Source organism: Kwoniella europaea, chromosome 1 (assembly GCF_036810445.1).
Source record: "Kwoniella europaea PYCC6329 chromosome 1, complete sequence".
Lineage (NCBI taxonomy): Eukaryota > Fungi > Basidiomycota > Tremellomycetes > Tremellales > Cryptococcaceae > Kwoniella > Kwoniella europaea.
Genome location: NC_089487.1, coordinates 13,913,258 through 13,938,942, shown reverse-complemented (window position 1 = coordinate 13,938,942; position 25,685 = coordinate 13,913,258). Strand labels below are relative to the sequence as shown.

Genomic DNA, 25,685 nt, shown 5'->3' with positions numbered 1-25,685 from the left:
ATGGACTTCGACGGCGCTCCTGATAGCAAGCCATAATCGTACTAATGGATCACTTCGGAAGAAGCAATCGAAGAATTGTCGGCGCTCCGAGGATTAAGGTGGCGTAGAAAAAGCATAAAAAGTCTTCAGAACAAAATTTTAGCTGACTTTCAGAGATCAACAGGCTCTACCCACAGGGAAAAAGAGTCCTGAAGTGAATCAAGCAACACAACACTTCCTTGGCAAAGCGCAGCCATCGTGTCTAGCTGTGTTACAAACATAAAGTAATACCTTTGAATTCTCCAAGTCATATCAGATAAGGCAAACAATAAGGAGGAGACAGAGCTCCTCAGCACAGTAAGGTTACTTCGTCGAAAGACCCTGGACCTTATCAGATTACGGCCGACGTTTTTCTCGGAACGAAGGATGAAATCTGGATACGAAGAAGGATAGAAAAAATTTCAGAACGGAAAATCAGATAACAGAGATATATAAACGTGGATCGTCGCCCGGTCAAATGTTGTGATCACCCATTCTCTCAAGAAGCTCACAACAATGTCAGCTCAACCAACTGAACTGCCTGTTGTTCCCGCACTCGGGGCTAGACCGTCGACTTCCTCACTCGATGCTTCTGAAACTCGTGCGAACGAGGACAAGCATTCTCACCACGACGAAAAGGATGGCTATCAGGTTGAAGATGGATTCACCGAGAAGGAAACGCATATCATTGGTAGCAAGTCGAAAGGTGTCATAGGGATGGAAGCGTTGCAGAGCAAGATGAATACCCGATGGCGAATCGTCCTGTATACTTTCTTCATGTTTGCATCTTACAGTCTCAGCTTGGGTGAGTCCGGCCCTTCATTTACATTTCGACGACCCGGCTGACGACCGGATCTTACTATAGATCAAAGCACCGCTACCGTCTACCTCAACTATGCAGTTTCGAAAGGTTTCAAATTGCACTCTCTACAAGCCTCTGTCTCCGTCGTCACGTCGATTTTTTCCGCCATGGCTCCCACTCCCATCGCCAAATTTGCCGATTACTTTGGTCGTGTGTATGCAGAAGTAGCCTGTCTGATCTTCTACACCGTCGGACAAGCTGTCATGGCTTCCGCAAAAGGCATTGTTCAATTTTCAGCCGGTAGTGCCATCCACACTTTGGGTATCTCCGGTTTGTTCATGCTGCACAATATTGTCATTTCCGATATCTCATCACTGAGAAACAGATGTGAGTCTCGATATGGGTTATGAGATGAGCCTCGTAGATTGGTGGCACGTCGCTCCCTCGCCATGCTGGGTTATGGAAACGAGTATACCTCGTGGCGATGGGGTACAGTATTGGTGAGCCTGCTTAGCATCCTGTGCCTGTGCATCTCGATCTGACGCCCTTTCATAGCCCTGTTTTGTATCCTTATCCCACCCATCATTGCCCCTATTATCATCACGTTGTGGCGAGGCACTCGACCAGAAAGAGCGGTTCGCGAACAGCTTAAAGCCATTAAAAAGGAGAGAGCCGCTCGAATGCCTTTAAGTGAGCGTTTCTGGGTCGACGCCAAAGAATTCTTCTGGAAACTCGATGTCATTGGTCTTGTCCTGTTCGTGGCTGGTATCGGATTGTTCCTTGTCACCTTGACCTTGGCAAACTCTCGATACCGAAAGTGGAGTGACGCACATACTATCGCCCAGCTCGTTGTCGGTGTCGTCATCGCCATCCGTTTCGTTATTTGGGAACGATGGTTCGCCCCAATCCCTTTGGTTCCATTCGCTTTGATGAAAAGGAAGACTGTGGTCAGCTGCTGTCTTCTCGCATTATTGTACCCTTTGGCTGGTCGATGCGTCGCCGTCTACCTCTACACATACCTGCAAGTTGCCGCTGGTCAATCACAACTCTCTGCCACTCGAATTACCAATTTCCCATCCATTGGTGGTTGGGTTACAGCTGTTTTGGGCCCTTTGATCGCAAGGAGATTTAGAGTTCTCAAGCCCATCATCATCTTTGGTATGGCTTTAGAGACTCTTGCAACCGGGCTAATGCTCAAATACAGGACTAGTCATAGCTCGCAAGGCGAACTAGCTATAGTCCAAGTCTTACGAGGTGAGTAGAGGGCTCGGACACCAGCATACCAGATCAGGGAAACTGACATATGTTTGATTGTGCAGGTGCTGCCACCGGCTTCATTTCCTACCCCATCCAAGCCCTTCTCCAAGCCGCTGCGCCTCATGAACACCTTGCTATTGTTACTGCAGGATGGCTTGCCATCTACTACGTTGCCATGGCAGTTGGCGCGGCTATCGCTGGTGCCATGTGGACCAACATTGTCATTAACAAGCTTACCGATTACCTTCAAGGAAATGCTACACTCGCTGCGGCTGCTTACAGTGACCCCCTGACATACGCGACCAAATGGACAGTCGGTACTTGGCAGCGAGACGGAGTGGGGCGTGCACAAGATGATGCACAAGTGAGTAGATTTTCTTTCAGCTGAACTCAAGTCGTAGCAGCCGCTACCATGTGGTCATACAGCGAGCCATGGTCATCGTTGGAACTGTCATTTCGTTCGTCGGCCTTCTCGCCTCCATCTTCTTACTCGAGAACCTCCGTCTTACGGATGCTGTATCTCTCGAGGAATCTGAGCAATATATTACAGAGGCTGAGAAGAAGCAGAAGAAGGCTCTGACACTCGCCGTTGTCAGAGATGTGCCCGTCCCAGCTCGATAGAGTAATACTTGAAAGTCAGGTGCATTTCCAGATTCACGTTTTTGGCTATATAGTATCCTCTTGATTTCTTTTTAGCATTCAGAGATAGATGATAGACTTGCTTAATGCAGCGCGCTTGTCGTGAATTCAATGGTCTAAGGAGTGAAGGTTCAGTGAATGAAAGCAGTGAGATGGACATTTGGCTTCATAGGACAGCGGGGAGAGTCTCCCTCCCATGGGACGGACACAGCCCTCATCAGGCACCTTCGCCGACAAGCTATTTCATAACCGAGCTATGTATAAATTTCCGCTACTACGCTTATCGATATCTCTCCTGTGAACGCAAATGCTTTCTGCTTGGCGGGCTCAAAACTCGCGCTAGCCCCATTGTTGATCCGGATACGATATTGCTTCACACAGTCAAATCCCCAATTAGAAAGGTCGACTGATCCTCGTAGGTCTTTCGGCGCAACGACTTTCAAAGTAAAAATATCTGAATTTACGTTGCACTCTGATCTGATTTCTCCTGTAGGTAAAGCGACTACAGCGGATGCTTGCCACATCAGACCCAAGCTCACTGGATTAACAACAAAGCTGAAGAATAGCATGAGTGAATGGCAACTTCGCTTTCTCGAGTCACTTAACAAGCACCGATCGTCAAGATGCCACAACAGACTTCAATATGGCAACATTCTCGAGCTTACGTTCTAGCTCTGGCGGCTTTCATGGGCATTTTCATGTTCGAATATGACACTGTAAGTTTAGTATCCTTGTGCCAACCAACTGTACTGTAGCTTACTCCCTCTCAGGGTCTTGGGGGTGGTTTGATTGTGCTTCCAAGTTTCCTCAGAGATTTCGATATGTTAGATCTCGACGCCGAAGCTTTGGCAAACCGAAAGGGAAATGTCGTGTCAATTCTTCAAGGAGGATGGTGAGTATAGCCACTATTCAACAGCTGTAGACTCAAAGGTTGATATGTTTGGGATTAGTCTCGCTGGAGCTTTGTTAGCTGCACCTCTTACCGATCGTATCGGTCGTCAAAAATGTCTCATCGTCAACTGTTTCGCATTTTTGCTTGGTGCAAGTTTGATGACCGCCTCTCCCGGTAATCTTGGAATGTGTACGTTCGCGTTTGTGTCGATGTAGACCGCCGGTGGCAAGCTGACCGGCTTTACAGTCTACGGTGGTCGATTTACTGGTGGTCTCGGTGTGGGAGCCATGTCAATGGTTTGCCCCACTTACGTCTCCGAGCTCAGTCCCAAACACATTCTAGGAAGAATCACTGGGTGAGTGTACTAGAACAGTGAACTAAGATTTGACTGACACCCATCACAGGCTGTTTCAGGTCATCGTTGTAATTGGAGTGGCAGCTTCATACTGGACCACCTACGGTGTGCAATTCATGGAGCCTACTTCAGCACAATGGCGAATCCCGGTTGGTTTCCAGCTTGTTCCCGTCGGTTTGATGCTTTACGTCTTGCCTTTTATGAAGGAATCCCCTCGTTGGCTTGCGACCCATCACAAGGATGAGCTCGCCCTGAAAAACCTTGCCTGGATCAGAAAAACCTCTATCGATGACGAGGAAACCAGAGCCGAATTCGAGGAGATCGTCGCTTCTGTCGCTGAAGAAGAGGCAGTCACAGGTGGTCGTACATGGAAAGAAGCGTTCATCCCCGGTAATCGAATTCGATTTTTCATTGCTTTCGCCATCTTCACCTTCCAGCAATGGTCAGGTCAGTGTCAGATCTTTCCTTTCACAATTTCATGCGCAGTTGTCCAGAAGTGAAATTGATCTCGTTTTCATGTCATAGGCCAGAACAGTATAAACTATTATGCGCCGGACATTTTCAAATCGATAGGAATCAAGGGAGCTAGCACCAGTTTACTTGCTTCAGGTATTTATGGTATTGTCAAGGTGTGTACCAAAGCTGAATAGTCGAGAGGCGAAGACTGACACGAGTTGTAGATTGTTGCCACAGCTATCTTTATTTTTTTCGGTATCGAGCGATTCGGTAGAAGATGGTCCCTGACAATCGGTCTCGGATTAATGAGCTTGTTTCTCTGGATCATTGGAGCCACCTTCAATACCCACCGTGGGTCTTTCCTTCTGAAGAATAACCAAAAAAGGGATCACAACGAACCGCTAATGTAATTTGCAGCTCCGGATGCAAACGCCGCTAACCCCTCTGGCGCATCCATCGGTATGGCCGCATGTATCTATCTATTTGTCATTCCGTACTGTTTCTCAGTTGGGCCTGTGCCATGTAAGTTGAGCGAGAGTCGGATACATAGGTTTAGGTGTTGACAAACCGCTCAGGGGTATACTGTGCGGAGATTTTCAACAACCGATCTCGATCATACGGTCTGATGACAGCAAGCGCCATTCAATGGCTATGGAATTTGATCGTCTCGAGGTTCACTCCTAACATTGTACTGTCGTTGAAGCATGGAGGTGTAGTAAGTTGACCTTAGCTCTTCTACGATCATCGCTAACTCGATCTGTCAGTTCTTTTTCTTCGCGTCTATCAACATCTTCGCGACCATTGCCGCTTTCTTCCTTCCTGAGACAAAAGGTCTAGCCCTCGAAGATATGGACGTTCTCTTCGGTCTGATTGACGCTGATCAAAGACGAGCCGATCTCGCTAGAGCAGAGGCGGCGGGAAGTATTGAAAAGGATGATGATCTGCTGGATGAGAAGCCGGGAGACACCAAGATCGAGCTGGTCTAACCGGCAGAAGCTGATGTACAGTGGGAAAGGGGTCTGGGGTGTGGTGTAAGTGAAGATGAGAATTGGGAGATGCTGAATTGATGAGGATCTTGGATCTTTCCTCAATGGACATCGACTCCTGTATCGATGAATGGCATGGGTAAACATTCTTCTCCAGGTTTTGTGTGGTGTAAGGGACTTGCGGGTGCGGTGATTCAATTCGGGTTTGTAATGCGTTTGTAATGGGGTTGTGATCGGTCTGTAGTTGATTTTGTGATGGTCTAATAGATCATTACAAACCGATTGACGTACCAATCTATGTCAACAAGGTTGTGTATATGCATTCTATCACCAGCCATACCCCATGCATCCAACAATCCACATCCTCATCTAATCATCTCATTACGTTAGAGTATCATGTCGGCCCTACTGCGAGTAACCTATCTCTTATTACCAGAATAGGTACTCTGACCATGACTTGGGATCTGCTCAACGACTTACGCCTGTTGTCGGACCGGCGGAGGATTGAAAAGCACCGACGGTGTTTTATAGCAAGGTATAAATAACCATCCATCCATAAACGATGCATCCCCAATCTCAAATTTACGCCCACGTTCATCTCACATCCCTGCCATGTCAGCGCCCTACTTTCTGGGACTGGACGCATCCACACAGTCACTCAAAGCCTCCTTGCTTTCGGTCAACCTGGACGTAAAGTCAGAATGTAGTATACATTTCGATACTGACCTACCCCATTATGGAACCAAGGGAGGAGTATTGTTCGGGGAAAAGGCAGAGGTACATTCACCCGTCCTGATGCTGGTAGAAGCTATGGATATGCTGTTCGACAAGATAAAGAACGCTGGATGGGAAGTGGACAAAATCAGAGGCGTAGCTGCAGCTGGCCAAGTGAGTTATAGCTAACTTGCTTTATACCTATCAAGGCTGAATTGATAGGAATTAGCAACACGCTTCCGTCTATTGGTCCAAATCGTCCTTTCAACTCCTCTCATCTCCTAACCCCTCCTCACCGCTCCTGTCCCAGCTCAGCACAGCCTTCTCCCGACCAATCATTCCCAATTGGCAAGATTCGTCTACTACACGTGAATGTCGAGCGCTAGAAGAAGCTGTAGGAGGTCAGGAAGCTCTTGCACAGATCACAGGATCAAAGGCCCATGAGAGGTTCACAGGCGCTCAGATCATGCGATTCAGACGTATTGATCCAGCTGCGTACGATGAAACGGATCGAATTAGTCTGGTCAGTAGTGCTGTCACCACACTGCTATGCTTGGACGGGGAGGTCAAGGGGATAGATGAGAGTGATGCTTGTGGGATGAACCTCTGGTCTATGAACAAGGAAGAGCGCGGTTGGTCTGAAGAGCTACTCGAGGTCATAGCTGGGACGGAAGGAGTTGAAGAACTTGCTAGGAAGTTGGGCAAGGTGGAAAGTGACGGAGGAAAGGTTGTAGGACATATCGGAAGGTGGTATGTCGAGAGATATGGCTTTAGTCCGGAATGTCTGGTGTTTCCCGGTACAGGAGATAATCCAGCTACCTTTCTGAGTTTAACTTGTGAGTGAAAACGATACGCTTTATACCGCCGTAGCGAATCATTGCTGACCATGCGATGCGATTTAGTGAGAGAAAGTGAAGGTTTGATCTCACTAGGCACATCCGATGTCGTCCTGGTCTCCACTAGCAATTATCATCCTCATCCGGAGCATCACGCTTTCTTCCATCCTGCTCAGATAGCTCCATCGAGTGTACAAGACAATGAGAAGAGGGAAGGTGCAGAATCATTAAGGTATTTCAACATGCTGGTGTATAAGAGTGAGCAGTCATCTTCACTTCCGAGATTTCTCACGAGCTCACCTCTTATCGACAATGCAGACGGCTCCCTGACTCGTCAACATGTACGAGATCTGTACTTCGACAAATCATGGGAGGCGTTCAATGCAGCTGTTGAAGCGTTGCGTCCTAATTCGGTTGAAGATTTGCCTTCGAGAGCTGCTTTCTGGTGGTTGCTTCCGGATATAGTGGTGCGCATCTTATTCTGCTCAACTGATATGCAAGATGCTCTTCAATACTGACTGTCTGACTGGATTAGCCTCCCGGCGCTCACGGTATATACAAGTACATCACCGACCCCTCAGTCGGCTCCTACTTCGAAGTTGAGACAGCAAAGCGAGTGAAAGGATTCGACGACGTCCGACAAGAAGCTTTGGCGATCATAGAATCTCAGTTATTCAACTATCGATCAAGGTCTTCATCGATACTGGAAGAATCTCCTGATCCATCTTTCCCTTCTACGGCCGGTATTGAAATCTCCCTACCTCGATTAACCAGAGTCTATGCTACTGGAGGAGCCAGTGCAAACCGCACGATCCTATCACTTATGGCTGATGTGTTGTGTACCCAGATATGCAAGAATGTAGATTTCCTAGATGGAGAATGGAGGGACGTGCAGTGGAACTCTTGCAGCGTCGGTGTAGCCTACAAAGCCAGATGGGGTTGGGAAAGAACGAGACAGGGTCGAGAGTGGATAAGCTTCGATCAAGTGATTCAGGAGTGCAGGGACGAACGAAGAAGAATCAGAGGTGGAGAAGGTCAAGGTCAAGGTCACGAGGTCGATTTAGCAGAGGAAGGTATAAGGGTAATCGCTACTCCGGGTGAAGGGGCTAGGGCGTATGAGAGAAGGGTGGAATGGTGGAGGGAACTGGAGGCGAAAGCCTTGGAAGATCAGCAAAAAGACGAGATGCAGTGAAAGCAACAATGCAATTAACCAGCCTGGGATGTATTGAAGGGTGGAAAAATGCCGTATATCTACATGGATGAACATCCTCAATGTCAATGATCCAGTTTACAACTTGCGATGTTTTGGAGTGCTTGTATCGTGCATGTGTTGACAGATCTCTTCCCAGGAACGCTGATAAGAGAATGATCACGTATCAATTCGTGATCATTCTGCTGGTACGGAAATAACCGAGATGAGAACAAGTCATCGAGGATGTCTTCTTATATATTGTCAGACATGTTACTCGCGATTGCAATCATGCTTCTCACTAGAAAGTCGCTGTATATCCTCGGTTCGTCACTATGACCATCATCCCATCCACAGCCCTGCCACCATTCTCCCGAGTGGCGATTATCGGTGCAGGAGGCGCTTCAGGTTTAGCCGCGATCGCTCAACTTCTCGATAAAGGTGCGAAACCAGATCAAATAGTAGGCTACGAAGCTAGAGATACAGCAGGCGGAGTATGGAACTATGATGAGGATGCTGGGCAATGTAATGTCACTTGGGCCGAAGACGGGAGTCTAGCTTTGAGAACCGAAGCGGAGATTTACGATGCTGGAAGGAATGGTCCAAATGGTACGCGGCGTGTCCATAACGAAGATTGATCGTTCGTGGTCGCTAATCTTACAAAAATTGGACATGGGGTTTAGCTATTTATGATGGACTCAGAACAAACCTGCCTCAGGAATGGTAAGTCAACTCAAAGACCTCATCCGAAAAAACCAAACAGAGCTGACAACTGCATGTATACGATTAGCATGACATTCAGAGATACCCCGCACCAGAAAGGCACCGAGACGTTTCCGACATATCATCAGATCGCATCTTACCTGCAAAATTATGCAAAGGATAAAGGGTGAGGCCGGATCAACCTTTCGTATAAACAATGAGCTGATCGTACGTTGTAGTCTCTTGTCTCTGATTCGGTTTAAGACTTTGGTGAGGCAAGTCCATCACACGCCTGATACGACAGACACATCGAAACGCTGGACCGTGGTCGTCGAATACGTAGATGTGAAGGGCAAGCTTGTGAATGATCTACAGTACTTTAGCCATATCAGTAAGTGGATCTCATGACCGTATTGTTGCACTGATTTATCGTGGAATCGACTTGATCAATGTCCGTCACAGTTATCACCAATGGCCATTTTAATGTCCCTTATGTACCTTCTCTACCCGGATTGAGGTCATACCAAGGCCAGATCTTGCATAGGTCGGTCAAGGACTTACGACTATCTTGTGTAACAAAATGCTGATATTGCATGTAGTCGATGGTGGAGGAATCCCAGATCCGTACGAGGTAAAAACATCATAATCGTCGGATCTCACGCCTCAGGAACCGACATAGCTCGGGACATAGCTTTAGATGATGAGGCCACCGACGCTCAGACTCCGAAGCTTGCAAGGAAGATCTATCAATCAGTAAGAGAGAAAGATAAACCACGACCCAACGACCAAGGGGATGATCAATCGTTGTATCCGAATACAAAATGGAGGGATCAGGTGGAGACTGTACCCGAGATTGAGAGGGTTGAGGGTGATTTGGTGTACTTGAAGGGGGGTAAAGTATTGAGTGGAATAGATGTGATATTATGTGCAACTGGGTATCTATATTCGTAAGTAAATTCGGGCTATCACTGTGATGACATGATAATCCAACTTATCAAACGTATCTTGCCGCATACCGCTGCAGGTACCCTTTCTTCTCGCCTGACAAAGCTCCTTTCGATTCTCATCCTCTCATTCGATCATCCACTCAGGAAGAAAGAAGGCTATCGGCTGGTCCGGCCAATAGACCCATCAACTTAGACGAAACAGATACATTCTATGTACCGGACAAGACGCTCGCTTTTATAGGGTTACGTGAGTCTCTATTCCACTCACTATCAGCCAAATAACTCAACTAATACTCCTTCATCTCTGAATCCATAGATCGTTTTGTGGGAATTTCTTGCTTCCAGTGTATTTTCTAGTAACCTCACCTACTGATGTGCTACTATACTTGATCAGGTCAACCCTCTACCTTTATTTGAACGGTCCGCTCGGTTGATTGCCCATTGTTACATCAACGGTTCCATCCCGCCCCTACCACCGCTAAAACGAGATTCGGATATACCTGGAGATTTGAATATTGGTCATCCACAAGAATTCGAGAATCAAGATGAATGGTTGAAAGCTATAGGCGATGTAAGTGCTTCTCTTTCAAGACCGGGTCAATCGATGTAAGATCGACTGCTGAATGACGATTGGTGTAGGGAGACGAATGGAAGGTCCCACAACGATTGCGAGATCTACGAGGGAATGCTATCAAAATCAGGAAGGAGCTTCTAGGGTACTGATATAGATCTTTTCGCGTGATATAATGGGCTCGCATATTTCCCCCACCATTGTTCATGGACTGAAATATATATTGCAATGATCATTCCAGACCTCTTAGGCTCTCCGCAGCGGTCTTTTTCGACCTCCTTTAATTGGTTGGCTAAGAACCTGAATGTCCTTTCATCCCGAATAAAATCGTTGATGCGGTGCTCACAATGCATTCGGGCATACTACTCTGATAGATAGCATGGGCAGCTGGTTCAAGCTTCATGTTGTTACATTAACTCTTGTTCTTCTCTCCAGACTAATATAGAATTGAACATCCTACGCCACTGAGACAATGTCCTTCCCTCATATTTGTGATGAGACGAAAAGGTCCCTATCTTTCTTGAGACCACCAGAAGTAATATCGGACTATACAAACAACTATCAAGATCGAACAACCAGAACCTTCTTACTGAAATGCCCAACAAAATCCAAACGATCAGAATGCGGCAAGATCGGTAGATTGAACATTACAATGTCCAAAAACCCTGATTACATGGGAGAACAACTGAATAATACTGTGTTTCTAATCAGTTTTAAATGTGCGAGCTGTAAAGAGTATATGGACTTGGCCAACGATCGTTTCGATCCTGGGAGTTGTAATAGTGTTATATTGGGTAAATCGGGATTGGGTAAGACTAACATTAGTTCTTTTCAATTTGACAAAATCCGTGGTAAATTGTAAGTGCTAACGGCCCATGCATCGTTCGAAATCTCTATCGTCGGGTTCACAACTGACTGAAAGATCGCACTCAGTCTTCTGAGTTACCAATACCACCAGGCTTGCTATCCCTATGGAACTGTGGCAAGCTTCGTGTCATCTAAAGGGAGTTTCCTCCACAATTTCTCGGAAGAACAATCGCTTATCCGCAGCATGGTCAGATACGATTGGTACGATGCTCTTAAAGATTCAAATGAGCGGGGTAAAGGTTTTCACGTGGATCAACCGATAACACTTAGCTTTTACTTCGTTAACAAGTTTGACCACTCGTATGGTCTCGTCAACCTGAAAGAAGCTTATGATAGAGACAGGGAGAATCATTCTGATCGCTACATTGAGAGTAATGACATTGTCGAGCTACAAAGTGGAGTTCAAGTTGAGGTACCCCACGGCCAGAATCAGGATATCGAAACGATGAGCCAATCCATGTCTGATTCACTTTTATATGCTGATACTGCTGAATCTTCTGCCACCAACCCATGGCGAAGATGGTTCGGAAGTCCCAACACAGCAGAGTCTTTCGATCCGAGACGTGCTCCCTTAAGCTCAGCATGTGAGTCCATGTATTTTTGTTTCTGTAAATCTTCCGCTGACCTTTCAGAGTTACCACAGCTCTTCGATTTGCGCCACAAGTACCTCGACCTAGTACACTAACGCTGCGATCTCCTGTGGACCTTTCGGGCCAGCATGAGCTCCCTTACAACCCATCGAGTGAGATTCATGAGGTTCCAGGTGATTATGAACGGGTGACAGATTCACAAGGAGGTGGTTATTTCGATCCCAATCAGAATCCATTCGAACAATGAGGAGCCACAATAAATTGGGTGGTGAAGCCAGATTGTCCGGCCTATGTCGTGAATCACACTAAATATATAGTTTATACACTCGTCAACCTTCCATGCTGCTCTGATTCTAGTGCAATGATTGCGTATCATGCAGAAATTCAGTGCCATGTCTGGATAGCGGATGTTGCGTATTACGTGGGCCGCTCGGCAAGAGCCACAGAGCTAATCGACTATCAAGGAGATGACCGTCATCGAATGAAATTCATCACATTTTATCACCCCATCTCTTGACTTTCCCTCATCAATTATGACTACCCAACTCAATGATCCTACTCTCACCCACCTTCACCCTCAGACAAATACGGCATAGACTGCCCATCAACGCCACTCAACTGCTGCAGAATGTTCGACCTACCCATTCTGCACCTAAACATACAACAGGCTTACCAGACCCGATCGAATGGTTAACTCTCCCTCGTTCACTCTCTCCCCGAAAAGCGTTGATGTTACTTTCCTTACCTGTCTCACCCAAACATTGGCCGTCACACTTGGAGATGGCCTCTCCACTACTTGCTACAGCATCTGCGCATTTCAAGTCGAAGGGAATAGCGGTGAATGCTATATATGATGGAATAGGCGATCAGACCTCTTTTGCGGCAGAGGAAGAATATCCAGTGAAGATATATTGGCCTGATGGATATTCTAGATCATATAACAATTTCAACATGGACAGTATATCGTCGGATGATATTCTTAAAGATCTGGAATACACTGTTAAATCGTTAGATGTTACAGAATATGAAAAGCCGAAGGAGATACTGGTTTGTACCCATGGATCAAGGGATTGTCGATGTTCTGATAGAGGGGGTCCATTAGTTGAAGCTTTGAGGGAAGCGATAGAACGAAGAGGTGTTTCAGATCGGATACAGGTCAAAGAGATTGCTCATGTGGGTGGACATAAGTGAGTAATACTCGTCGCCATTCTATATTCATGCCATATAAGGGAGCTAATGAAGTTTGGATTTCGCACAGATATGCAGCGAACGTAATTCTCCTTCCATCACTGGACATGCTCTCGAACCTCACACTCGAACATGCTCCATCCATAATATCACATCTTCTCTCACCCAAACCGAATACGAAGATATGGGCTCATTGGAGAGGTAGATATGGGTTAACAGAGCAGGAACAAGCTCAGATATGGGATAGAGTTAACCCGGAAAAAGGTCAAAACACAGAAAAGGGGAAAGTACACGAGGAGCGGGACAAGGTGGAATTGAGGTTCAAGACTTTTGAAGGTGAATTGAAAGTCGTCAATGCGAAACTTGGGAGTAACTTGCTGGAGGTTGGTAAAGAGAATGACCTACCCTCGTTGGAAGGTGTATGCGGTGGGAATCTGGGTGAGTAATTGGAAATAGTCGAATATCATTCTGGGAATAGGGTAGTGATTGTGCTGACCATCATCTATAGAATGCGCGACGTGCCATCTTTATCTTGCTCCGTCTCCCTTTCCCGCGCCAACCTCCGAACCCTCTGAGGAAGAGGATGATATGCTGGGCTATGCTTTAGGGTATAGGGACGGAGAAAGCAGATTGGGGTGTCAGATAAAAGTGACGAAGGAATTGAGTGAATGGTGTAAACGAGGGGGAGTTATTGGTTTACCTAGATTCTAGATCCAGTTAGAATAGATCATATACAATATATACCTGGCATTGCTATATACCACTTTGGCTCTTATTCTCTACTCATTACCTATTCTTGTTATGTTCATGTTACATTAGATGCATCATCGCCTATCTCGTGGTTGTCAATTCTCGTTGGCAATTCTATTTCTATATTTTTATTGAAATTTACAACATGATTATTTAGGGAGACTATGGTCGGACTCCATATCTCGCCATACCCCTTACGTCGTCTAGCAAAGATTGAAGAATCGCTTCCGTCTCATCACCTTGGGAGTATCGCTCAAGACTGTCAGAGAGGGAATATCAGTACAGAGATACTATATGGAGGAAAATGGGTATCGAAAGTTGCATGAGGGTTTCATGACAGGAGAAAATCGAGGGTTGAAAGATGAGCTGCTGAGATGATGATGGCCAAACCAATACTACGTGATATTCTGACACAACTCAAGACAAGCTTTCTGCACTCACCTCGGTATCAAAGCCACTGCAACTTCTACTTTCTCAGGTCTCAAGTACATTATTTGAGCGATCTCAAATTTGTTCAAAAAGCCAGGTCTTGCTACGAGTGCACTACAGCCCGGCGAGAAGGTGATCAGCTCACAGAGGGACGCAATTCAGTCCCCATAGTGTTTGAGCAAGTCCACTTCGATAAAGTCGAGCTGTTAAGTGGGATTCGATATGAAACACCACTCACGTTCTCATACTCTCCGATACCTCCATACTAGCGTTCTGAAATTCATTGACGTATTCTACAGTAGACTTGTACACTCTGAGACAGTACAGCTTGTGAGCTCGAATGTGTTGTTAGGTTAGAAACAGAGATATGACGACTCACTTGTTATCCGGTGCAGGAGGTACGTTGGGTGCACTTCTAGCAGCTGCGAGAAGTGTCGATACTTCGGTCAAAGTCAAGGCTTCACCATCGGCAAATTCTACGGTACATATCATGGTATGACATCAGCTACTGACCACCATCTTTCGAAATTCTGCAGCGTGAGCAGCAGCTCACCCCCAAACTGCAACTTGGTAGCATCCTCCTCAGGTATCTATGACAATAGACGAGTCAGTCTATCTTGCTCATCAACAGAGGAAGGTCCATCACTCACGGCATGCCGCCTACTCCTGGTGGTCGAAGATGAGCCTGAAGCGGCTGCGTTCGGTCTTGATAACCCCTGGGACTCGTTGACCATGGTTATCTACAGGTGTAATGGGGGATGGTACGGGAGGAAGAAGAAGAGAAACTTCAGCGTAGGAGGATGTTTTTATAACCTAAACCGGAACCACATCCAATTACGTAACATAGTCTCTATAGTGTGTCATCTCAGCAACATCGATATCCTTGTTGTTGCTCTTCTTCTTCTGATTCTTATTCTCATTCTTATTCATACACCATATATTATCATCCTTCATCACCACCAGATCGTGGCCAATCGAGAACTCAAGCTGGGTAGCATATGTCGGGAAAAGAAAAACTGGAATTTATCAGGACACTACCAAAGGGCTGTTGTGAGTGAAGATGTCACCATCCAACGTTATTCCCCTTCTCCCTTCCCTTTCGCCCGTACCATCTTCCTTTGAGCTGACTTTGGATAACATGTATAGCCACACATCATACCGAGATCACATTATATACAAGCGAAATAGATGGCGGATGTAACAAACGCGGTCTTGATCAGATCGTCATTTGAACAGTGAAGCAGAGGTAGAAGGAACATCGTAGTGATCAGAAAAAAGGGGAAGGATTGTCCTTGTTGGGGATACAGTGAACCTTTGCAACGCCTCAACTCCGACCATCTCATCCTCATGATTGTATTCTGTATGTCAAGGCAAGCAAGAAGATCATCTCATCATGCCTGTGAAACCCGTAACCACACCACCTTCCATCAGTACTCCTGGACCATCGACTCCCCCTAAACCTTCTCAATACAGGAGATCACCTTCGGTCACAGAAGCTATACAACAGTTCGAAAGCAAAGCAAACCCACCCCCAGGATCATCATCACCAGCCAACAGTGCCAAAAAACCTTCTGTACCGACTCCCACACGATCTGGTATACCCTCACGCATAGGCTCAACAACAGTAAAATCACCACCTGGTTCACCTCGGAGAGATAGCAGGACAACCCCCACCGCTGCAACACCTGGCGCAGGGTCATCTAGGATGACGGGTGTGAGATCTCCTGATCTGGGTAAAAGTGGTGGGATAGGGTTAGGTGTAGCTGGTGGTAGCAAAGCGGCAGAGAATAGGAGAGCGACGGATTCCAGGATAAAGCCTACTTCTTCCTCGATACCTAGACCCTCAGTAGCAATCACCAATTCAAAATCTAGAACACCCTCATCGCCTCGTATACCGACCTCCAAGCCGTTCCCCTCATCTTCACCTTCCTTACCACGTTCAACCTCCGATACATTTTATACATCAATGTCGTCCCGGGCTTCCTTCACTTCAAGAGCTTCCACTCCATCTTCAGTCGCTGGACCATCTTGTCTGACAACACCTAAGAAGACTGCAGTCGCTATCTCGGCATCTCGATCTAGTCCTACACCATCACCCTCTCCTGACAAACGTCCACCACCCCTTCGACGTAAATCATCTAAACCTGATCTGACCAACCCCAGATCTAGATCTGCCACTGGTGTCCGCAGACCTTCACACCGAGTAGCCGATTTAGTCTCTTCGGCACAATCGTCGGCTACCAGGTCTTCCAAAGATCATCATTCTGCGGAGTCGACAGTCTACTTCGGCGAATTTGGAGAAAGGGAACAACCGCCCACTGCTACAACGCTAGAGTCTGGATCATCGCCAATGGTCAGGAAAGGTTCGAAATCTAGTCAAGGGAGATCAAATGTCACCGTCTCCAGTCATGGATCACCACCTCAACAAGAACGTATCAGTATCAGTATACCAAAAAGAACCTCATCTAACTCCTCATCACCCAAGACTCCTCGTTCAGCAGGTCCTCACCCTATCTCACCTCGAACCACATCTCGAAGACTATCTAGCCCTACCAAGGAGTCTCCCAATCCAAACAACAACCGTCGCGCATCGAAGAACCTAGGACTTTTGGGTCCTGCTTTAGAAATGGATGTGTCCCCGTTAGAAAGATCACCACATCGACGAGGTAGTTCACAATCATCGGTCAGTAGACTGAGTGAAGCTGCTTCTACGATCAGAGAACCGATCAAAAGACCTACTTCTGCTGCCCCTGGCAGATCCAAGGGATTTCCCTCTACTCACTCTTCGCCCCGTCTGTCTCCTCCTGCGTCCCCTCGCGGATCAGTCTCTCCTTCGAAACTGGTAACCAGAAGACTCTCCAATTCACCTCGAAAGTCACCAAACCTAACTATACAGACCCCTTCGCCACCATCTTTGCTCAACTCTCGTCTCTCGTCCATTTCTTCGTCCGCTCATCCTAGTCCACCCGTACCTGCCAAGTCGCCATTGAGAGGGTTAAGCAGGCAAAGTTCAGATCAGAACTTTGCTGGACGTAAACAGACTTCTCGTTCGGGTTCAGGCGAATCCAATATGGCTCAAGCAGGCACACCCACATCACTTCATACGAGACTGGAGAAGATGTCTGAGATGGAAAAGGACGTCTCCAAAAGGTCGACGATGGTGGCGGAGTCGAGGAGCTCTTCTCAAGCTCAGATAGCTAGCTCATCTTCCCAGATCATAGCGACACCTAATGAAATTCGATTCACCAATTGTACAGTCCCTTCAGTCTATTCCCAAGATTCTGCCCCTCCCACCGCTCATAGCTGGGCATGGAGTGAAGCAACTGCTAGGTCTAGTGTTGATGGGGTCACAAGAAGAAGACAGAGTAGATTGGATTCGGTAGAATGGGGAAAACAGAAGGAAATACCGCCGTCGAGCCAAAGATCTAGCTTTGATGCAGGTCGTGAAGGTGGTCACAGGGTGAGTTGTGTCCTTCAAAAATGCTCAAGGTGTCTTGGCTGATACCATTTCAGAGGTCGTCGTCACTACCTCGTTTGAGTATGATCAGCGACAAGGCTCTACCTCATACCCCCGACGAAACCCCATCTACAGCCACTACATTCGGCTCGCACGAGAATTCCATGCCTTCTTCACCTATAAGCAATGATCATAGGGAACCTGCCAAATCGCCTTCGATGCCAATCCTGCGAGAAGGCAAAATTGCTCATCACATTCACACTCCTGAAATACCTTTGTCACCGGCTTTACTGTCTTCTCCTAACGTGCGTCATTCCGGCACGACCGAAACGACACTTCGACCCTTACTGCCCACCTCACCTTCGATCGTCATGTCGAAACGAACTCACTTGATCAGAGAGGTAGCATCGAGTGAAAGGGCGTATGCGAAAGATCTCGCTTTAGTCAGAGATGCTTACATGTACAGGTTTCTTCGACCTGCTTCTCAATACTCTACCAACGGTGATTCCTCCATCAGTCCAAGTGATGTATCTCGAAGAAGCTCGGTGTACACTTACCAAACCGCCGAAACGAAGCGATCGAGTGGTCATGATTCTCCGAATTGGATTTTCCCTGCCAATGGATCCTCCACACCTCTCCCTAAGAGTCCCTCTGATGGATACAACCTCGGTTACTTCCCCAATTCAGCAGCTGGAAGTTCCAACTCTTCGTTCTCGATGACGCCTCAACCTTCCCTCAGAAATCACAAGAGATCGTCCAGTAGTATGCCTTCAATGGCACCCCCCGTTGGCAAGCCTCTGTCTCCAGCTGACTTGAAGACAGTGTTTCTGAATTTGGACCAACTGGCTAGTGCGGCCGACGAATTGGCCACTGCTTTTGAACAAGCGATGGGAGAGGAAGACACTGGACTGGCGGCAATGGTGAGGGATGGTGAAGCGGGTAACGACAGACTGGGACAAGCGTTTGTCTCTATGGTGAGTCTAATATATGATGTGATAGGAGCTGATAAAGTTCAGATTCCGCGTATACGACCTTTGTACAATTTCTACTGTGCAAGGCAATCACAAGCATCACTTCGCTTAATGGAGCTTCAATCTGATCTTGCTCATAATGCTCATCTCAAAGAGTGTTGGTCATCAATCAAAGATCACACGCATGCTTGGAACCTCGACTCGATGCTCATCAAACCTGTCCAGCGGATCACCAAGTATCCATTACTTTTCGATGATCTTCTCTCTTCGACCACACCCGTCCATCCTGATTATTTCGCTATAAGAACCGCAGCTCAGATGTCCAAAGCGATCGCGACAGAGATCGACGAGGCGAAGAGAAGGAAAGATGTTGTTTCCAACGCTATCAATCCCAATCCGAAGAAGACTACATCTATAAATGTTTCTCCTAAAGATAATAGACAGCCTGCATCCAAGTTATTAGGATTGAAGAGATTCAAGAAAGACAAATCTGCACCCAATGCGTCCAATTCTAATGTTTCGCTACCTTTGAGCAAGAGTACATCGAGTAACGAATCGTCTCTACCAGCCGTCGTACTCGAGTCATCACTCAATGCGTTGAAAGATCTAGTTGTGAAAGTAGAAGAGCTAGACCGATGTGTCAGGAGAGTGGGAAAAGAAGTTATACTTTGGACTGCGGCTGCTAAGGAGGTATTAGTAGCTGAAGATGGAGTGATGAAAACTTGGTTGAGAGTCGTGCAGCTCGAACCTTCCGATCCCACCGATAGAAGGATGTTGGAATTTAGGAAGGTCATTGATATGATTATCTCAGAGGTATGGAAGGAACTGGTGAGTCACTTCACATACTCATTCCTCCTGTGATCACCAGGACCACTTTGCTTGATAGGATATAATGCTAATCTCTCAACATACTGGTAGAACGATGAAATACGACAGCAAATCATGCCGATCTTCAGCAAGCTACTCGAGTCTACCTCCAATCCTCGCAAGGTAATTCATAAACGAGATACCAAGTACCTTGACTACACCCGATATCATGCTCTCAGGGCATCCAAGAAGACTGTCGAACGAATTGTCATTCAATCTGCTGGTGAATTCGTTGCATTACATACTCAGCTTGTTGACGAATTGCCTGCATTCTTGGAAGGCTGCTTGAGAATACTGGATGTCGCTTTAGTCGGATTTGCGAAGGCTCAAGCGAGATATCATCAAGGTGTCAAAGACCGATTGTCAGCTTTCGAGGAAGCTTGGGTCGTTTTACCGCTTAGTCCAAATATTGAGAGATCACCTACCAATACCAAGACTTCAAGAGGTATCGTCAAGGCTTGGCACGATGGATGGGCCCCGTATGCTGAGGCGATGGATCATTTCCAATGTACCAGACCAGGTGAGTTGTACTCGTCTTGTTTATCCTATGAGCAGAATCTTACCCAAATATCCACCATGTAGCTCGTACTGCAGCTACTAGGATAGCTACGTTCAATGCCAAACCTGGCAGTCGACCTGTCTCAAGATCGAATAGCCCGATGCTCTCACCTGGACACAATCATGCTCTTCGACACTCTGCTTCGATCACTTCGCCAACATCCCTTTCAGGCAGTAGTAGACCCAGTAGTCCTGCACCGAACAAATCGGGCAGATTTAGATCGTCTTCTTTGCGAAGTCAAACTGGACCTTCACCACAGGTCATCACCGTCACATCACCCACTCAATCAACCTCATCCATGTTCAGCTTGCTTCGACGATCCAATTCGAAGAATAATGTCACCAAATTGAGATCCAACTCAACCTCACAGAACCAAGATGGCGGCAATAATCGACCGTCGATGCATGCTCGAAACGCTTCAGGTGGAGGGTTGAAACCATCCTCTTCATCTATCATATCCGAAGCGTCGAGTAGACTGTCATGGGGATTACCTAGGATCAACGCTGATCCCAGTCAACCGATATTTGATGGCTTGGGCTTATCACCTACCAAACCTTCTTCTGCTACTCTGACTCGAAATAACTCGCATAGAGCTACTTCTGACCCGATCGGTCAGAACAACATATTCAGCGTGGATCTGAACTCTTCTCAAGTATCATTATCATCCTCCATCACTAATGTCAATAATGATTCACCGTCAAATTCGATATCTTCCAGAACAGCCTCGGGTTCAGGAGTGGGACTAGGGCTAGGCGATGTGTCGTCTTTGAGAGAGAAAGACAAACACCCCTTCTCGGTCATCCCAGCTACAATACCAATGGTACGAAGGCAACGAACGGATGAAGTTGATGCTGCGGACGGTTGGAGGAATGAACAGGTCATTTATCAATGTGCATGTGTGGCTGATTTGTGAGTTGACTATTATTTAAAGGATCCCTGGGCAACTCCCATTAAATTTCTCCACAGTGCCCTGTCGATAATTACGGCGCTTAGCTGACCTCTTACTTCTTCTACTCAGTGATCCTGTCGAGTTGGGTGACAGGCGTTATAGGGGATTAAGGTTCTTACCAATGATATCGGGTGATTTGATAGAGTGGGTGTCCATCCTAAGCAATCGCATCGCATAAGCATTCATAACTAACGCTTGACCCCAAAATCTATAGTGTCTTCCACGAAGTAGGCCGTATCGACGAACTTCCCTCTTTCCCTTATCCGGAAGTCGGAGTGGACAATGATGGGGTATTAGTAGCTAGAAGTGAGAATGGGAATATAGGTCTGGTGATCTGCAGTTTTTTGGAACCTTTGAGGGATTAGAGTTGAACAAGTGTAACATAGAGCTAGATCGCATACAAGGGACTTCTTCTTTTCTTTCTTCCCTCCTTGGCGAAAAAGCATTCGTAACTGATACATATCCTTTCACTAGTTGTAAGTAGTAAGTAGAGTTCATCATTGTAATCGTACGATGCTGTACGTAGATGTTGGTCGGAGACATGCGTGTGCTCGAGCGTATGTAGTTACTAACCCATTGCTAGTACGTCTTTATTTCGAGCCTATATGAAACATGAGACATACCACATGCCTCATTGTGCCTTCATAGTGAGTGATGCAGTGCCGGCCATCCAACGTGAATTACATCATACTGCTTAGACTGTAATTCACTTGAACATCTCTTGATGGTGGTCATGCACCGGATGGCCGAGTGGGAAAGTCACCAAAATCACTAGATCAACATCAACATCAACATCATCATTTCTATAGTCGGTCGGATTGCTGTTCATTACGCATTTTGTGAAAGCAGTGTGATCTTTTGATCTAATCGAGATCTAAAAATACACTTAATCTTAGATCAGGGAGGAGCCAAACAGATACTGTACAGATAAAGATAGTTTCATCAATTTTCCGATAATAAACCTAACCCAGCATGGTCCGCTTGCAACAGCTTTCCAAGACAGCTGTTTCCAGCTAACTTAGTATGCTTGCAGGTTGGAGAGTCCCTCCAAGTCCAGGTCCATTCTCACTTCGTGCATCGCATGACATAGTCAACTGGTCATTAGTGTGGATCAGTGTTCGGTTGATCGGGCTGCATGCCGTGCATGCTGTTCAAATTACGCATGTGTCTCTAGGAGTGAGTACTCAAATGCAACAGTACTGATCTGATAAGATATAAAAGGGGTAAGAGCTACGGATTTTCTCCACTCAATCCTTAACAATCAAGTTACAACTACTTTTTGTACTCCAACATCAACAAAACAGACTCAAAATGAAATTCACCACTTCAGCTCTCTTTGCCGTCATCGGTCTCGCCACCTATGTCAAAGCCGACTCTTACGCCAACTTCTTCTCTGGTGAGTTTACCTTTTCACATCAACTAGACTTCTCCCCTCCTCCTCGTTATGATGATCTATTTCTTAGATGTCCAAGTAATCACTGACAGTCTTTTTCTTGATTTGTAGACACCAATTGTAACGAGGACGGTTCAATTGGATTTGACATGCACAACGAAGGCTGTTTCGTCCAAGCTGGTCGAAAATCAGTGTACATCCCCAACACCGGATTGATCAACGATCAATTCTGTCTCGTTTCCACTGGCCCTGATGGAAGTTGCTCCTGCCAATCTCAAGCTTACGACTTCACAGCTACTGGATTCTGTCACGAGTTGGACCCTACTGTTGGATCTTACCGATTCATCCACGTAAGTCGTCAATCCCTCGTCCTTCATGTACTGTATGTACGACAAGCGATCTTTTGCCAATATATTGTTGATTCTTAAACATATGTTTAGGAATCTTGTGGAAGTGACAACTGTCCTTGAGTTACTCTAAGATAGATTAGAGAACAACAACTTCGGTTCTGAACGAATTCAGATTGTCGCGTTGTTGTGGGTTAACTTTGTAGCAATATTTAAGGAGATGAATTGAAACTGTATGCATACATATGAAGTAACATGTTGATGTCATTTGAGACTTTGATGGATGATGCATGCCACCATCGATCATTCTCATTACAGTATTATAAGTTTAATAAGCGATTGATTGATTAGTACGCTGGTAGATGGTGTTTATAGATAGATCGTCCAGCAGACGATAACACGGTTACAACGAGTGACCTCGAATGAATAGGATGAGATCCTGATCATTCTCAAAGACCAGTAGATACGAAGCGGTGCTCCGTTTTGGTCAAGACGAACTACTCGCTTTAGGTCATGTGAGCTGTGTACGATCTTATTGGTTCTTCAGCTGAGGTCATCTGTTGATTGTCGTATGGGATAGCTTGATGGACTACGTATTCATCTGATACATACTTGGCCCCTCGAGTATGGGTTGTTGCGGAGCTATCACTCGTTGATCGTTGATGCACTGGATCACCCTTTCGATCACTTTGTTTCAATCTGCATTCGCGGTACAGCATATATTGTATACGTCATCTATGACAGTGATGTACATTATGCTATGAGTGACTATTGGAATCTCAACAAGAGATGTTATTCGTCTCGAGCAACAAACACGCATTCGTATTGTGTCCAGTTTTGCGGTCTATACATGCGGTAACAAATCCTCCTAATCCCCACCGCTTAGTCGAGGCACAACATACTAGCTGGAACAGCGCTTTGCGTCGCCTTTATGCTGTCCCCCAATGTTCGAACTGATCAGCCGTCAAAGAGGACCGATCTGTGACATCATGAACCAAGAAGATACATGGCCGAGATGATACTTATGCATATATAACGGTCTGTCTTTTGAGACATCCAGCTGTACAATTCTCACACAACACCAACCCACTCTGCACTTGACAATCGCAAACATTCACCAATAATTAGCAAAATGCAATTAACAACTTATACCCTCCTCGCTCTGGCTTCCCTCACCTCTTTGGTTTCCGCCGATTACTTCGCCAACTTCTTTACCGGTAAGTGGGATCCTTTACAAATATTCACTCAGTATCGGCTGAATGTCGGATCTCTCTTCAGACGAGAATTGTAATGAAGACGGCTCTATCGGTTTTGACATGACCAACCCCGGATGCTTCGCTTGGGCAGGTGCCAAATCAGTCTATATCCCTAGAACTAGCTTCCCAAACGAGCAATTTTGCCTGGTCATGACTCACGACGACGATCATTGTAGCTGTCAAGATCAGGCTTACGACTTTACCTCCACTGGGTTCTGTGCAAAGCTGGATGGCACAGTCAAGTCGTACAGATTTATTTCCGTAGGTATTATCTTAGTGATCCTCTTAGAGTGGAGCACTGTACTGATTTGAAATGATCACTGCAGGGATCCTGTGGTTCCGACACCTGCTAGAAGAAGCCGGATATATCGTCTACCATAAGATGTCTGAACCGAAGTCATGAAGGTTGTATGGTGAATTGACTTATTAACATAGTCTTAGCTAGTTGTTTTGATGATATGCTGTAGATATGCTGCTTGTCATATGATCTTCTATGTTTTTAATCGTCGGCCGGCATACGTCTGTGAAAGCAGGAATCGTGCCATCATGAAGTTTTGATCATGTGTTCGTCGATCGGTTGAAATATTCCTAAATCTAAATACCTCCTGACAATTGATTGAGGTACTGCAGATCATGGTGGGACCTGCTGCCAGATGTGGATGATCAATTGATCAACGATGACAGGTGATAGTATGACCAAGTCCCAACGACGAATGTGATATGTCACTTCAAGTGTTCGAGTACTTGAACCACCAATGGATATCACTCTCATTCAGTATTGCTATTACATTGTCTCGTCGGGATGATCAATAGTTTTCAGATCCATGTAGCTCCACTTATACATCCGACACAATGAAACTGACAGCTTTGACGGTTCTCATTTTTGTCACTCTTTTCCCATACGTGTCGGCAGACTATTTTGCCAATTTCTTCAGCGGTGAGTGGATAAAGTTCGTTTATGCCACATTCCACTAGGAAGCCGAACTGAACTTCCTTGGATATACTGTACGTAGACACCGAATGCAACGAAGATGGTTCTATCGGCTTTGACATGACCAATCCCGGATGTTTCGCCCAAGCAGGAAGACATTCCGTCTATATTCCCAATAGTGGATTTTTAGGTGATCAGTTCTGTCTAGTGATGACTCATGGAGATGACCATTGCGGATGTCAAGACAGAGGGTATGATTTCACTTCAACCGGGTTTTGCGCTCTGCTAGATGGTGAAGTCCAATCCTACAGATTTATCGGTGTGAGTATATGCCTTATCTCCATCATTCAGTGTAATTTCCTACTCACCCTGATTCATGATGTACTTCGTCAGGGCTCTTGTGGTGTCAACACCTGCTAGACACCCCCATCATACTGCAGCTCGGCTTCTGCCGCATTCCCATAGCTTGCTAGCTTCCCTATTACTAGGCCATGATATGCTATGTCACTTGATTTTCATCACGATTGATCTTCAGCTCGCACGCATGCGAGTCAGGCTAGTGACGCATCTATCACTGTCTGTCCATGCTAGTCCTCGAGGTCACACTCAAAGACGTTGTCTCGACATGTGCATGCTTGTGCATGGTTCGGGTTGATGATACGTCCTATCAATCAACGTATAAAGGTAAGAAATCTTTAGTGGCACCGCATTCGTTCCTATCTAATTAAGCGAAAATCGAGGAGAGAGATACCTTTGAACCAAAACCA

General features: G+C 46.2%; 13 protein-coding genes across 13 annotated transcripts; 12 read left to right on the top strand and 1 right to left on the bottom strand.

The window, feature by feature from the left end:
* Positions 1-534: 534 nt before the first annotated feature.
* V865_005318 (uncharacterized protein) lies at positions 535-2,698 on the top strand (the record flags this gene model as incomplete). Its single annotated transcript, XM_066229091.1, has 5 exons — positions 535-823; positions 884-1,207; positions 1,376-2,074; positions 2,140-2,441; positions 2,504-2,698. The coding sequence occupies 5 exons, from the start codon at positions 535-537 to the stop codon at positions 2,696-2,698; spliced, it is 1,809 nt and encodes a 602-aa protein (XP_066085188.1).
* A 641-nt stretch (positions 2,699-3,339) lies between these two features.
* On the top strand, positions 3,340-5,405 carry V865_005317 (uncharacterized protein; the record flags this gene model as incomplete). The annotated part of the gene is made up of 10 exons (XM_066229090.1): positions 3,340-3,432; positions 3,487-3,608; positions 3,667-3,797; positions 3,855-3,963; positions 4,013-4,410; positions 4,489-4,592; positions 4,644-4,770; positions 4,837-4,941; positions 4,995-5,134; positions 5,184-5,405. 10 exons carry the CDS (start codon positions 3,340-3,342, stop codon positions 5,403-5,405), a joined length of 1,551 nt encoding a protein of 516 aa, XP_066085187.1.
* Positions 5,406-6,017: 612 nt separating this feature from the next.
* On the top strand, positions 6,018-8,147 carry V865_005316 (uncharacterized protein; the record flags this gene model as incomplete). Its single annotated transcript, XM_066229089.1, has 5 exons — positions 6,018-6,293; positions 6,349-6,955; positions 7,022-7,213; positions 7,274-7,422; positions 7,491-8,147. The coding sequence occupies 5 exons, from the start codon at positions 6,018-6,020 to the stop codon at positions 8,145-8,147; spliced, it is 1,881 nt and encodes a 626-aa protein (XP_066085186.1).
* Positions 8,148-8,479: 332 nt separating this feature from the next.
* V865_005315 (uncharacterized protein) lies at positions 8,480-9,254 on the top strand (the record flags this gene model as incomplete). The annotated part of the gene is made up of 4 exons (XM_066229088.1): positions 8,480-8,753; positions 8,828-8,867; positions 8,935-9,033; positions 9,086-9,254. The coding sequence occupies 4 exons, from the start codon at positions 8,480-8,482 to the stop codon at positions 9,252-9,254; spliced, it is 582 nt and encodes a 193-aa protein (XP_066085185.1).
* A 41-nt stretch (positions 9,255-9,295) lies between these two features.
* On the top strand, positions 9,296-10,403 carry V865_005314 (uncharacterized protein; the record flags this gene model as incomplete). Its single annotated transcript, XM_066229087.1, has 5 exons — positions 9,296-9,390; positions 9,446-9,793; positions 9,871-10,040; positions 10,110-10,117; positions 10,188-10,403. The coding sequence occupies 5 exons, from the start codon at positions 9,296-9,298 to the stop codon at positions 10,401-10,403; spliced, it is 837 nt and encodes a 278-aa protein (XP_066085184.1).
* Positions 10,404-10,836: 433 nt separating this feature from the next.
* V865_005313 (uncharacterized protein) lies at positions 10,837-11,226 on the top strand (the record flags this gene model as incomplete). Its single annotated transcript, XM_066229086.1, has 1 exon — positions 10,837-11,226. The coding sequence occupies one exon, from the start codon at positions 10,837-10,839 to the stop codon at positions 11,224-11,226; it is 390 nt and encodes a 129-aa protein (XP_066085183.1).
* Positions 11,227-11,415: 189 nt separating this feature from the next.
* V865_005312 (uncharacterized protein) lies at positions 11,416-12,068 on the top strand (the record flags this gene model as incomplete). Its single annotated transcript, XM_066229085.1, has 2 exons — positions 11,416-11,815; positions 11,875-12,068. The coding sequence occupies 2 exons, from the start codon at positions 11,416-11,418 to the stop codon at positions 12,066-12,068; spliced, it is 594 nt and encodes a 197-aa protein (XP_066085182.1).
* A 302-nt stretch (positions 12,069-12,370) lies between these two features.
* V865_005311 (uncharacterized protein) lies at positions 12,371-13,720 on the top strand (the record flags this gene model as incomplete). The annotated part of the gene is made up of 3 exons (XM_066229084.1): positions 12,371-13,008; positions 13,080-13,447; positions 13,518-13,720. 3 exons carry the CDS (start codon positions 12,371-12,373, stop codon positions 13,718-13,720), a joined length of 1,209 nt encoding a protein of 402 aa, XP_066085181.1.
* A 201-nt stretch (positions 13,721-13,921) lies between these two features.
* On the bottom strand, positions 13,922-14,922 carry V865_005310 (uncharacterized protein; the record flags this gene model as incomplete). The annotated part of the gene is made up of 6 exons (XM_066229083.1): positions 13,922-14,018; positions 14,201-14,302; positions 14,427-14,501; positions 14,568-14,664; positions 14,742-14,778; positions 14,839-14,922. The coding sequence occupies 6 exons, from the start codon at positions 14,920-14,922 to the stop codon at positions 13,922-13,924; spliced, it is 492 nt and encodes a 163-aa protein (XP_066085180.1).
* Positions 14,923-15,581: 659 nt separating this feature from the next.
* Positions 15,582-21,356, top strand: V865_005309 (uncharacterized protein; the record flags this gene model as incomplete). The annotated part of the gene is made up of 7 exons (XM_066229082.1): positions 15,582-17,648; positions 17,702-18,619; positions 18,662-19,444; positions 19,535-20,003; positions 20,066-20,951; positions 21,061-21,135; positions 21,206-21,356. 7 exons carry the CDS (start codon positions 15,582-15,584, stop codon positions 21,354-21,356), a joined length of 5,349 nt encoding a protein of 1,782 aa, XP_066085179.1.
* Positions 21,357-22,302: 946 nt separating this feature from the next.
* Positions 22,303-22,854, top strand: V865_005308 (uncharacterized protein; the record flags this gene model as incomplete). The annotated part of the gene is made up of 3 exons (XM_066229081.1): positions 22,303-22,387; positions 22,496-22,734; positions 22,825-22,854. The coding sequence occupies 3 exons, from the start codon at positions 22,303-22,305 to the stop codon at positions 22,852-22,854; spliced, it is 354 nt and encodes a 117-aa protein (XP_066085178.1).
* A 1,009-nt stretch (positions 22,855-23,863) lies between these two features.
* On the top strand, positions 23,864-24,340 carry V865_005307 (uncharacterized protein; the record flags this gene model as incomplete). The annotated part of the gene is made up of 3 exons (XM_066229080.1): positions 23,864-23,948; positions 24,010-24,248; positions 24,314-24,340. 3 exons carry the CDS (start codon positions 23,864-23,866, stop codon positions 24,338-24,340), a joined length of 351 nt encoding a protein of 116 aa, XP_066085177.1.
* A 499-nt stretch (positions 24,341-24,839) lies between these two features.
* V865_005306 (uncharacterized protein) lies at positions 24,840-25,338 on the top strand (the record flags this gene model as incomplete). Its single annotated transcript, XM_066229079.1, has 3 exons — positions 24,840-24,924; positions 25,001-25,239; positions 25,312-25,338. 3 exons carry the CDS (start codon positions 24,840-24,842, stop codon positions 25,336-25,338), a joined length of 351 nt encoding a protein of 116 aa, XP_066085176.1.
* Positions 25,339-25,685: the final 347 nt, after the last annotated feature.